At 37.3% G+C, this 13,457-nt stretch overlaps 2 protein-coding genes across 2 annotated transcripts in view; one reads left to right on the top strand and one right to left on the bottom strand.

Annotated features, from left to right (window-relative positions):
- The window catches only part of LOC101315369, a 2,659-nt gene extending 2,498 nt beyond the window's left edge, over nt 1–161 (bottom strand). The window contains exon 1 of the mRNA XM_004305925.1: nt 1–161. This exon is cut by the window's left edge and continues 1,578 nt beyond it. Coding sequence (XP_004305973.1) covers nt 1–161 — 161 coding nt within the window.
- Nucleotides 162–3,311: 3,150 nt separating this feature from the next.
- On the top strand, nt 3,312–8,373 carry LOC101299397. Its single transcript, XM_004304034.1, has 14 exons — nt 3,312–3,453; nt 3,537–4,180; nt 4,311–4,474; nt 4,568–4,628; nt 4,977–5,042; nt 5,184–5,269; nt 5,799–5,862; nt 6,215–6,427; nt 6,847–6,912; nt 7,208–7,287; nt 7,366–7,492; nt 7,682–7,747; nt 7,956–8,019; nt 8,364–8,373. Exons 1-11 carry the CDS (start codon nt 3,312–3,314, stop codon nt 7,478–7,480), a joined length of 1,701 nt encoding a protein of 566 aa, XP_004304082.1. The 3' UTR covers nt 7,481–7,492; nt 7,682–7,747; nt 7,956–8,019; nt 8,364–8,373.
- Nucleotides 8,374–13,457: the final 5,084 nt, after the last annotated feature.

Raw genomic sequence — 13,457 nt, 5'->3', positions numbered from 1 at the left:
GAGATGGAGGAGTGGAGGGAGAGGAGGTTGGAGCGGAGGGGGTGCCAGCGGGAGGGGAAGGATCGGACGGTGAGGGAGGTGCGGAGGAGGAGGGAGAGGGTCTCGTTGATGAGGTCGAGGAGGGTTTGGAGTGGGGAGGAGGAGGAGGAGGAGGTCTGCATTGGGTCGGGTCTCCGGGCTAAGGCCGGGTCGGGTTAGTTGCTTGGGAGCATGAAAGCGTTGCTTGGAAGGTAAGAATAAGAAGAGGAGGGGAGGGGAGAGGAGAGGGGGTGTCTGACACGAGGGTGGAGAAAAGTGAAGCGAAGGTGTCGAGGTGTGTGGGGAAGAGCAACAATGGCAGAGGAGGAATGAGAGGAGAGAGGAGAAAACTTTAAAGAGGGAAAAGAGTCGTGTGTCACGGTCTTTCTTTTTCCACTTTTAACGAACTAACAGAGGTCGTGGGCCTGGGCCTGGGCTCGACTTGTCTATTTTATGAAGTTCGCCGGAGATTGTTTATGGAATTCCGTTCATCATTAACAGCAGCAACGAGGTGTGTATCTAATCTGTAATTTCCTGTTACACTCATGATATGTCTGAACAAAGAGGATGCAAATTTTAGATTGTATATTTGTGATTGTGGATTTTGATTTGTTGGAAGCTGTGGCTGGTGGTAATTGGAGCATACAGCATGGATTTCACGGGGAAGAGTGACGCCGACCGGTGCAGTTCCCTCCTCACTGGTTTGCAAATTGGGTAAGCAGCTATCCTCTGATTCAAATTGTTCTGAATTAGTTCTCCTTAATTCAGTTGTGATGGTTGAATGCTCTTCATGTTGTGAGATTCATTCAGCTAGCTCAGTAAACGATTTTTGTTTACATTGTTTTTTTACAGAGGTGATATTTATTGGTTAATTCAACTTTTGAACGCTTAAGATGATAATTACATTGACAATAATGTGTAAATAAGAGTGAGTCTGGATGCACACGTACATGTTAGTCCGGACTCTAATATCTTCTTTTACTGTTATAGTTTGGCATTTTTATTTTGACGGCGTGGGGTTTTTATTTGTTTATTGTTTCATCTTTTTACCAAGCATTGAGCCTCAATGTCTAAAGTATACGTCTTTACTTGAAGCCATTATATTATTTTTTTATTTTAACTTCTACTGCTTAATCTAATCAAGCAAACAGATTCTTAGCTAGATGTCTTATCACTCGATCTTATTTGTGCGTCCAAAAGCTTAACCTATTCAGATTAAAGTAGACAGCTTATTATTGGACTTCCATTTATTCTTAGCTACTGCATGTCTCAAGGTTATCCCATCAGTGTGTCATAATCAGCACAAATATTAGGCAGAGGGTTACTGTCTTATTGATAATCGGCAGCTGCCTCCATGTCCTGCTGTATGTGACATGTAACTTGACAAACTTTACATATGGTACTATGAAGTCATTCTTGCTTTTGTTTAGTAGCATTTCCTTATTTTTTCTTCTTTCGTTCTTGTTTTCAATTGAGTACAGAAGTACTGCAGTTTATTCTAATTAAGCATTGGCTTTGGGCCTTTGGCCTAGTAAGCATAGTTCCAGTGGCATTCCTAGATGAACACTACACATGCATGTATATGTCTACAAATCGTTAGCTTACATGTCATTTGCTCTATGATTCTCTGTTGTAGGCTTGCCACAGACGAGGAAGATCTCTGCAAAATTCATCTTGATATAGAGGAACAAATGTACCTTGTAAACTTTTGCATTTCTTTTCATTACCCTGCTAAATTTAACTTGAAAGATAGTACCCTGCTAAATCTAACTTTTGAACTTGTATAACAGGTCACATTTTGGAAGGGAAAGAATTAGAAGAAACTGCAGAGGAAGAATTGCAGCTGGTGATGCTGCATAAAACCGCTGTTTTGCTACTACGAACAAGATATGGCAGATGTTGTATAAAAAAAGCAGGATATGGCAGTTCTGCAACCATCTGAGATAACTTACAACTGCCAAGTCTTGCTTGTTTCACTTTAGGATCGATGAGAGCTGTGATTTTGCTCTACCCAACTTTTTTTTAATAAGATTATTCACTACATTGGTACTACATTTCACCTTGTGACAAATAATTCTGATTTCATTGAATGTTTGGACGCTTACTCCATTTCTCCATGCCATGTTTAAGCTCATGATCTCATCCTTCTATTCGAAACGTTAGCTTTACAAATCAAATGTGTCATATATTTTGCAAACTAACATCAGAAGCAACCAATCTCACAAGAACAAGAGTACGGAAACTTTTTTTGGACAACTTGAATGTTTATAATCACAGTGTTTTTTTTTTTTTTTGTGAATAAAGAGCAGATGGTACGGCTGCCCTCAAGTCTTGATTAATAAAATTGTTAAACTTTCGAATACAAAAGAGGAGATTAAGCCTAAATGCTTGATCACAAAGAATCACACGAAGTTTTATAATCATAATGTGATTTTGTTTTGAATCAAAGTGGATTTCTGTCATGTAAAGATTTGCATTTCAACATTTTGAGGCTCTAAAAATGCTTAGGTTGTGAGGTGTTTCTAATGAATTGTGGATTCAAGGGCAGGTATTTGGTAGATGATGAACTGCAAGTACAAACATTTGTAGAGGAACCTAGTCCAAAACCTGATACGACGTCTCACAGCTCGCATTTCTCTAATACCGAGTTATCGTGGCTTCCGGATATTGTTAAAAAAATGAGGTATCAAACTGATTTTAGACCTAAAGTTTAGGGTAATAAACTGAAATTTACTCTTAAACTGTTGAATACAAGAGATGAGATTAAGCCTAAACGCTTTATCACAAAGAATCACACCAAGTTTTATAATCAGACACATTTAAATGTTTATAATCACACAAACTATGGTGACATTTCGATATAAGAATGGGCCTGGCCGCCTGGCAGAGAGTTTTTGTCTCCCAATCCCAATCTCAGAGCCCAAAGCAAAGCATCAGGATTTTCAATTTCAATGTTAGCTGAGCTCCTCGCCCCATTGGTCCCTAAACCCTCCTAATACCCTTTCTTCCTCCCCACCAAAAAGGACTTAGGCACAGCACACTAAGTCCTTCGACCATCCATCGGAAACAAGATTTACCCAAGTCCCAAGCTTCTGGGCTTTTCGCCGTTGATCACTTTGAAGGTAAATTTACGCTGTTTGATTTCTGGGCAATCTTTAGTTTTTCCATTTTTAAGCTTCTAAATGGTTTTTTCTATTGCACACCAAGTGTTTGATAAAATGCCTTACTCAATTTCAGTATAAGAATGCAGAACACAATCTTAAACATTCAAACTTACTGAGACCAGAGGAGCAATGGTGAATAAACCCTGGAGGATCATCCCCAGGCCACTGTTGGAAACAGTTCTCAACAACCACGCCCACCACCACCGCGTCCCTCAGCCTCTCATCCTCCACGGCCCTCGCGGCGTCGGCAAAACCACTCTCATCCTCGAACGTACACCCCACGCTCCCTCCCATTCTCATTTCTCTACTTGTTCTCATCTCTCTCTCTCTAACACTCTTATTGCTTCTTCACAGGTCTGCTGGGCGAGTGGAACCAAGGCCCTCACCTCACCGGCTATGTCGACTTCGCCGAGTCCATCAAAGACCACCACCCGCACTTCAACCAGTCCTTCCCTTGGGCCTCTTGGTCCAACTGCCCGCCCCCGGCCTTGCCCGATTGCACAGACAAACTCGAAAGCTGCCTCGAATCCATGGCCCACAAGGGCGTTCAGCTGGGCGCCATTACCTCCCAGCAAGTCTTCTCCACCCTTTCCAAGTGGCACAGCCTTCACAGTACTCTTCGACGGGTTATTCAGGGAAATAAAGGCTCCAAGAATGCGTTTTCCGACAAGGTTTCCGGCTCTGTTCTGTGGGATCGGGCTGTTTTCGTGTTGAGTGCTAGGTGTGATGCTGAGGAGATTGATGGGGTGTTGGGGTTGAGTGATAAGAAGAAGAAGAGGAGCTTGTCCATGGAAGAGGCTTCGTATTATAGGGAGGCTGTTGTGGCTTTGAAGTTGGCTAAGGAGGTTGTTAAAATACAGCATAGCTGGAGGCATAATGCCATTGCACATTTGAATCGGACTGGTGGGTTTTCGAGGTCTTTGGCCAATTCGTGTACTGATTGGCCTTGCTTGTTGTTGGAGCTGTTGTCACAAGCAGCGGAAATTGATCATTTTCAGGTAATTTAAGTTCAAAATTTTGATATTGTGTTACTAGATGGTAAGTTGTCATGTTAGATTCGCAATGCAAGTTATTGTCTTTCAAGTTTGAATTAGTAATTGGCTGATGTTTCAAATTATGATTGAGCAGCCTAAGCTGGTAATAAACAATATTGAAGTTTTGAAGAATGCAATTCTGTTAGATGAGAGTTCATCAGTCAGTGGATCGATGTACCATGACAGCCTAATTTGGAGAATTATTGCTTTAGGTGCAAATGAGAGGTGCTTGCCTCTTGTACTTGTGACATCAGATAGGTAAGGTTCATCCCTAGTAAAATGTAACATCACATCACTTGTTTATCTATGCGTCACAAGTAGGAATTCTGATTCTTACTGTCCATACCGCAGTTACTATTCATACCAAGCTTACATGGATTTTGGATTTCCAGACATATTCATCTCTCGTGAGGTACTTAAACTGAAACCACATTACTTCATAATCTCTGTGTGTACACAATCAAATGACTGTTTTTACTTAATCATTAAAGAGAAATTTACACTTTTTTTTCTAGACTAGCACCGCCCATGACCTGTGTGTACTTGACATAACCATGTGACTTAATTTCTAGTGTCACAGACCATGTATAGTCTATGATTGTTTACCATGGTTGTACATGCACCATATTTGTGGTGTCATAGACCATGTATCGTCTATGATTGTTCACCAAAGTTGTAGATTCCTCGATACTATTGTCAGTATTGTGTGTTGTTCTGATGCCAAAGCATATCAAGCATTTAATCGCTGTTTGTTGCACAGATCTTTGGCTGGAATCCCCAAGAAGCCAAACTGCATATGGTTACTGACTACTTCAGTCATTCAGAGGTAATTGATGCGTCTAAGTTTAAATTTTTTATCTATTAGAGTTCCTGCTGATTTTCCATTTTTTTGTACTCTTCCCCCCCCCCCCCCAATAAATACTGTAATTGTTAGTGACTTATGGCATTATTATTTACCATATTGCAGTGGTTGATAATTGCTGAGGTGCTTGGTTCAAATCCGCGGCACCTATTCGAGCTATATGCACTCAAGCAGGGCAATTACTATCAGAAGTAAGTGTCATATTTCTGTGTGTTACCATCTCCTATGATATTGATGCATGCTGCATGAACTTTTTTATTTTCTCAAATAGATATGGTTTGGTTGGTTTCTTATATGGAAACACTAGTTTTCATTATTATAATTTCCACATAAATAAATCTATGGGGTTACCTGATGTATTTAGCTTTACCCAATGTTTGTGATCTGTGGACATTTAAATTACTGTTGAGGTAGAGTAAAAATCATCTGTTTCCTTCATACACAGTGAATATGCACCACATCATGGTCACCACCCCCAATTTAAACTCCTAAAGGGATTCCTCTTTTTCACATATGAAGTTCATATTCAACTCGTCAATCACCATCAAAGTCGGTTAATATAATATTTCGGTAACAGAACACAACTAAAATGGAATGTCTTTGTTTCAGCCTAAACAGTCAACTCTTCCCAATTTCAATATAGTTCTTGCTGCCTGGTTATGCTGTTTATAATTGTTGTTACATAGTTTAATATCTATTATTGTTTTCGTTCATCTCAAGGTTGGTAGATAACAAAGATGGCACATTTGAGGACATTGTGGATTCTTATTTAGCATATTTGCAAGTAAGTTTCTATACGGAGTAATGGAGCATGAAGTATGCATCTTGCTGATTTATCTGTCCATTAATTGAACCCTGATTATCTTGTTTACAATTGTTTCTTTTATGACTGCATGGTAGTTTCTTAAAATATACTTAATCACACTTCACATAATGAGATATATGGTCACTTCATTCATTGTCTTCATTTTCTGGATGTCTATACATTAGGCTCACCAACTAATTTCAATTGTCAATACTATTGTTTTGCTTTGTTCTGGTCCTATCCTATTCATGATCTGATGATATGTTGATCACTATTTTAATTTTCTGATTATTTGTGCTCCCCTTAGTTCTCTAAAAGTTTATTCATTCAGATTACTGTAGTCAATCCGGCCATGGATAGAGCATTGGGGTTTCTGCAAAAGTTTTCTGTTGATGCTCACAGGGGAAAGATATCAAAAGATAGACTGCGCTTCGGTGCCCCTTGGAGACATCCTCCACCAACTGATGAACCCACCTTGTGCACTGATTGGGCAAAGGTCCAGCTGATGGATTTTGTGCAGTCTTTCGTCAATACAGAATTTGGAGTACGTGGTCTATGGATTTCTACTGTGTTTCTCTCCTTGTAGAATTGTTGTGCAATTGAACCAATAACTGAATGCTAATTAATTAGTATATTTATGGCTAGGTGGGGGCTGCACTATCCTCTTACACGCATTTACACATTTATACTTCATTGTTTGGACACTGATTTTACTTTTGTTTATTTTAATTATTAGATATAATATTTAAATAATTTTGGCTCATAGATAGCCAGTCTAAACATGATACATTTTCCCCTCCCGCCACTTTCTGAACAAATATGTACGGACCATATGTTATGCCCCTCCAAACACTTTTTGTAACTCAGGAGAAATAGAAGAGGATAGGGCTGGAAAATGCTTCAAATCATATCATCATAAAATACCTTTGTTTAAGTATTTAATACCTATGTACCTTGTTGCAGGTTAATTATCTAGCTGATTGTAGCCTGGAGATCTTTGACGATCCATCTGCTGTTGCATTGGTGGAGGTACATTTATACATGTGTATTTACTTTCCTGTTACTCTTCCACATTTATTTCTGGATCAATGTATTGTAAATTTTGTAGTATCGCACTATACTTTTAGCATCTTCATATTTCAATGTTATGTATGCTTTGTATCCTACATTATCTGTTGGATAGCTGAAAGTCATTGCAAAGTTTTGAATTGAATTTAAATTCTTTAAGTGGATAAAATTGCCTTCTTTTTCCTTAGAAGTTGGCTTGGCAAACAATGATGTACTCTGCCATATAATGCTCATGTTTTTTCTTCTGATCACTTAGGTTGGTTTGCTCTATGCTCAACGGGATCCATCCATCATTCGTCCCGTATCTAGAGCCATTCAACGGTGCCTTGTAAGATGGTAAGCTATCTCATGCAGTGTAGGTAATAATGATCATGGAGGTTCTAGCTGACAATTTATGTTGCTCTCTGATTACAGGCTCGTTCAAGAGAGATTAAAGATGGGTTTCCGGGAATCGCTCCAGTATTTGTGGCAGTGTATTATACGTGGCCGTAGCTATCGTCATTTGATGCTACAAGTAGGCTATAAGTAGAGCATGAGAGAGGTAATCTGTCCAAGTTGTTGTTCATTCGAATCAATATCATAATGATATATCTGGCAACTAGCTGGAGCTTAGAATTCAATGACTAGTTTTGAACTTTTTGTAGTTTTGCTCCACTGTATTGTTTTTGTGAGATGTTAATAGCCTCTTTTGCCTATGAACCTAACAAGCTTTATGTTGTTTACCTTTCAGGTCTTTCTTGACAAATTCATCTTTCATTCGGGGAGTGAGGCCCTCACTTCAGGTTCATTAAAATAGGTAAATGAATACTGGTGCTAGCAATCTATTGTTTTGCTGTCCATATTGTTTCATGTTCTCTCTATAGGCAACACGATCACACTGTGTGCATGCAGCATGGTTCATTACTTTCCTTAAACTCAGTCTAGCTTACTGCATTGTGTGACCCCATGAGTATTCGTTTTACAGATTGATTTTTTGAAAACATATTGACCATTTTCTTCTTCAGTAGCTTTAACAGCGTGCAGAGATGGGTAAAGTCTTCAGAAGCTGATTTCGACAAATTCTGTCCAGTAAGAATTCCCTTCTATTACTTCTGCATAGTTATTTCACGAGTCTCACACTGATTTATATAGTGGCTCAACTTCTCTTTATATTCGAATATCAACTACATATTGACAAACTAAAAGAAGACACTGCAACTGAGTATTACTGCAACCAGGAAAATCTCTTCCGTTCCTCTGTGTTTACTTGGAATAAAGTTGATCAAAACATATGTTTGGAATTCATATAACTGAGTTTTTAATTCTTTATTAGCAAAATTACGGCTTTGTTGTTTGTCTCAGTTCCCTCTCCTTTTAACATTAACATTATACTGTTTCAGCATAATCATAACTTAATGTTTCTCCATGTGTAGGATATGGCTATGGAGCAACCCTCTTGTTAACATTTGATTTGAAGACAACTAAAGATACATCAGATATTTTGGAGAAAAAGCTTGAACCGAATATGCTGAAGGCATCCTCTTGAATTCATGGCAAGCGTTTTTGCTTCTTTTCCTACTAACAAAGGTTCAAAGCAAAGAATAGATAGAGCAGAATAATGTCATCACTCATTGTACCACAAACTTTTTTGTAAGAACAGATATCCATAAACGTTTTAGAATTGCCTTTCATCGGCTATCCACATCCTTCCTGGAATTTGCTTTTTCCAAAACGTGACATTTTACCAGTCATGATTGATATTTTGTTGAAGAAAATTCATCAGGATTACAGATCAAAGATTGATTCAACAAGTCGACCCAGATTTTGAATCGTTGTTTCAAAATCCAAATTGTCCCATTTCTCTTTGGCTCTTTGCAACTGTTTTGGTCCCCCTTCTTGAATGTTGAATCTAATTTTGTCCCCTAACACATATCATGACCTGGAGTCAAGGATTTCCCTCCTCTCTTTGAGAAGCCATTCCTTGCCTGTCTGGATTCTTCTTCAAAGTTTATCTGTTCCGCGCCGAGGTGGCGTATAATGATCGGTCAGAACAGCAAATTGAAACAAGTAGGATGAAATTTCTAAAGCCTCCGAATATTTCCAATTGTGCAAATTGGAATTAGAGGTGAAACAGAACCACTTCCTTTTTTTTTTCTTTCTTAATGATTAGACAGATATCAATCCCCATATGTTGTCTTGTAAGCTTTGGTACCTCTCAACCGAAATTTCCCAGTCTTTGTCAGTTGACCCAGCTTCTTCTTCTTCTTCATCTTCGTTGTTGATGGTTATGCCTCAAGCAGTCAAGCATCATCATCAATTTCAAATTATGTGGGTGGTAAACAGTTAACTTCACCATGTGCATGGTTATTAATATATTATCATTATTTATTTGTATAGGCCCATATCATAGCCTAATGGCCCTTGGTTTTTCCAAATTTAATACCATAGCCCGTTGCCACCCTATTTTTAATAAAAATAATATATATTTAAAACGAAGTCTCGTTCTAAAATTAAAATGTGAAGTTCCTTATTTGACTCATTTTCTCGTCATATTTCTACATATTAAAGTGTGAAGTTCATTATTTGACTCATTTTCTCGTCATATTTTCACATCTCTATCGTTCAGATTATTGATACTAATATATAGATCATTTATATAAAATTTCATCAAGCTTGATGATCGTTTAGGTACTAAATTAGATCAAATCAATGAACAAACCATAAATTTATCTAACCAGAACTGTTTGTGTAAATAATGATTACGAAAACCCAAACTATCATCAAATTAGATGAAACTTTGCATAATTGATCTATGCATTAGGTTCTACAAACTGAACGGTCGAGATGTGGAGATATAGAGATATGATGAAAAAATGAGTTAAATAAGGAACTTCACACTTTAATTTCATAGCGAAGCTTCACTATGGATATAGCTACGATGATAAATTTTAATTAATCTTGCATTTTCTTTTTCTCTCTTTTCTCATGTAATTACATGCCATTAGTTTGGATTAAATTTTAATCCTTGTTGCATAAACATCGGAAACTTCAGCTTTTGATAGTCTGCTAGCTATTGATATGAATGAAATCAATTTCTATTTTAAAAGGCTAGTGATATTAACACACTATTTTGTGTTATTAACATACCTCATATATTTTCCTATCCACACATCTAAATTTAGCTGAGATCGATAACCTTCGAGTTTAGTTGATAGTACAGTTATATGTTATTACCTTTTGAATATATATGGCTAGCATTACTCTTAGTAGAATACAGTGAATACTATCACACAAATGATGATATAGATTGTTAACGATGTAAATGTTATAATTATTGTTTATGTGGTTCCAAAATGTGATTCACTACTATAAAATTCAACTAATTAAAAATGTGAAAAATGAAACCGCTCCATCTAAATGAAGACTAGCTAGCTTCCGATTAGGGAAAACGAATGTGAGTTTGGCATGTTTTGACTCCAGTATCGAGTTTTTTAGTATTTTACTTGGTCGAAGTCGTATATTTGAACTGATGGCTTACAGTTTCTTATTCCAAATGATTATTTTCAGGTAGGTAAGGTTGAAGTTGAACGTTTTCCTTGAAACTTACTAATTGCTACCTAATCATATCAGTTCACTCACTATTATATCACACTAATTGGGACAAAATTTGTATTTTATTACCTGTAAACCAAATTCTAATATAATGATAATAGTCGGTTAGTAGGATCCAACTTTGAAAACTTTTAAGTTAGTATGTCCTCGTCAAAAATTATATTATACATCAAGGTGCAAGTGGACCGAGCAATTAATTTGCAATATTTTGATTCAGTCATCCACGTCGTATTATCATACATTTATTTTAATACCGTTAACAAAATTGGAACCCAAAAAAATAGTCTTAAGTGTTTCCAACAGAGGAGGTGAGGACCTGAGGTGGAATAAAATGTACTTTTATTATGGGTGCTTAATTTAATCGGATCAAAAATGAAAATGAAAAGAAAGAATGTAGGGTCTCTAGTCTTCATTAGATCTTCACATACATACGGTGATTTGAGGACTTGCACATTAATGGTGCAAGTGAACCTTGGTGCGTAGAATCTGCTCCGTAAAAAACTCGATCAGCTACGATGAATTTCTACCTTGTGAATTCCTATTAGTCATTTATGGTGATCACTGAACTAATCTAAAATGAGTTGTCAAATGCTTTCAAGGTGGCGACGAAGGTAACTTGTTTCATCCCATGCATGCATGTATGGTAATTGGTAAAATTAACTCAGCTGGCAATGAATTTTACATTGTGACCGATTGAAATCACTGAATAGTCCCATCTTGAACAAGTTTAGCTTTATATTTAGCTAACATTCATATTTAGCTTTATGATCGATTTAAGGTAATTAAGGATGCATTGATCGACAAAAGTAGAAAAGAGTGACAGTAAAAATGATGTAAAAATCACACAAAGGAGGTACAAGAAACTATTTTCCCATGTTAATCATTTCCACAAACTTAATTAAACAAAAGTTTATTGCAAGCTGAAAGAGTTGAACTCCCACTACCATGCTAACCAAATTGTTTATGGATCCCAAATGTTCACCTTTCACCTTTCACCTTTCATCTTCGTCGTCTTCTTCTTCTTCTTTTTATAACTCATTGGCTACTTATTGGCTAGGATTAATCAACATAATTCATATAAACGATACCCTAAATTCTGCTGGTATCTGTCATATCTTTCTTATCATCCCACAGCCTCTAAAACGATGAAATGGTTCAAAACGTTGATTAACTCGATCCGGGTACTGATGCATGCACACAAATCATATGGGGGACATGATGATTGCAACCCAAGCATATACGCAAAGACATCCATTTTTGTTCCCGTATGCCTACACGTTCTGGTTTCATATCTTGACCCGTCAATCTAGTCCCTTCATTTTTGTAAATAAGCCTGGTTTGGAATAAATCCGTAGACAAAAAAAAAAAAAGGAAAGAAAAGCCCCTTCATGACAATAATTCTTATCAAGAACTTGTTGTAGTTTTGTTTAAGATTAGACGTACAGAACATGCACTAAAACCTCACCAACAATGTGAGTGGTAGGAAGCCACACTTGTTCGCTCTATCTAGCTTCTTCAATTATCAGAAGCCGCAGCAATTATATCATGCATGGCATGTGCAATGCTTAATGCTTTTTCCCAAAGTGCTACTGTCCGACTGGGTTTTTGATTCTAGCAAAACTTGTATATAAAAACAGACTAGCTAGCTCTATGCCTCTATCCACTGAGTGTGTCTCAGCATTTACCGAAGCTAAACTAAGCTTCTCATAGATTATTAATTTATTAGTACATATATACTTAATTTGCTTTCTGATAAAGAATTAGACTTTTGATGTTGTTATCATGGTGAATTGGATTGTGAGGAAAAACCTAATGAGAGGTTCTTTACTAACAAAGATCAGAGTGTCTTCCACTACCTGGGACACATCAGGTGCTGATAAAACAAACCAACAAAGTTGATTAATTATTTTAAAGCATTTGTCCAATTAAGTTACTTTAATTTAGAGGCCCCTGCAGGTTTCGAAACCCAACCGCGCAATTGGCTAAGCGCTCGGACATATGAATAAAAAAACCTAGGTAGATCAAAGCACAGTGACAAGTATTATGTCCCCTATCCTCAGTACTTAGTGGATTATTGAAGTTTCCAGACTCTGAACCCAGCTTTAATTTGATTATTATAGAAAGTGCAAAATGCAAGATGGACTCAATTTGATATGGGAACTGACTCAGTCTTTTGCTTTTTGATGCTTCAAAGGCTTTAAAAATGGTTAACCTTCTGCTGAGTATAAAACCCAGAAAAGGAATAACAAAGTAAAAACCCAGCAAAAGAAATGGTTCTTTAATTGGCTGGCTTTTCATTTAGGGCATGATTGTGAAAGTTAGTGGCATTCGCATTTAGCAGTAGTAGTCCCCCCCAGCATGGACCAAATTCATCTTTATTTCTTTGTTGGCTTCTATATTTAGAATTACCTGTAGCATTAGCATTGCTTTATCATTAGTCTATGAGTTTAGAAATTGACAAGGACCGGAAACGGGTGAGGCAGGGATTGATGATCAATACCTACATATTATACAGGTATGCATTCGAATATTCCTCTGCAAATACAACCTCTTCTTATTCCAAAAGGACGGATAAATCTAAGTTACTCGATCGGGACTGACGTATACGTATCCTTTCTGATCCTTCTCTATCAAATACCTGGATCGTACGTATATATCCAACCCGGATTATAATTATCCAGGATATATAAAACCAGAGATATATGGACAATTTGGTGTAAATTAAATTAGAGATGGAAATTACAATAGAAAATACATGATATTACTAATATTTGATCGAATTAGCATCGAAGCCGCCCACGTTTCGTTTTTAGGAAAATAAATCCGATTAAATGCATGCATATATGCATGACTGACGTACCCTGCATCGCTAATTACTTAATTTAGGCTGCGGCCTAGAGGTTTAATTAGCTTAT

This window comes from Fragaria vesca, linkage group LG6 (genome assembly GCF_000184155.1).
Source record: "Fragaria vesca subsp. vesca linkage group LG6, FraVesHawaii_1.0, whole genome shotgun sequence".
NCBI lineage: Eukaryota > Viridiplantae > Streptophyta > Magnoliopsida > Rosales > Rosaceae > Fragaria > Fragaria vesca.
Note: the sequence above shows the minus strand (reverse complement) of the source record. Positions and strands in the feature narration are given on the sequence as shown.

What these genes read in the sequence shown, in the direction of transcription:
- LOC101299397 (XM_004304034.1), top strand. Translation starts at nt 3,312, where the DNA reads ATGGTGAATAAACCCTGGAGGATCATCCCCAGGCCACTGTTGGAAACA. An exon ending in GTACTTGTGACATCAGATAG is followed by an intron (nt 4,475 to 4,567) that starts GTAAGGTTCATC and finishes TCCATACCGCAG; the next exon opens with TTACTATTCATACCAAGCTT. An exon ending in CTGCTGTTGCATTGGTGGAG is followed by an intron (nt 6,913 to 7,207) that starts GTACATTTATAC and finishes CTGATCACTTAG; the next exon opens with GTTGGTTTGCTCTATGCTCA.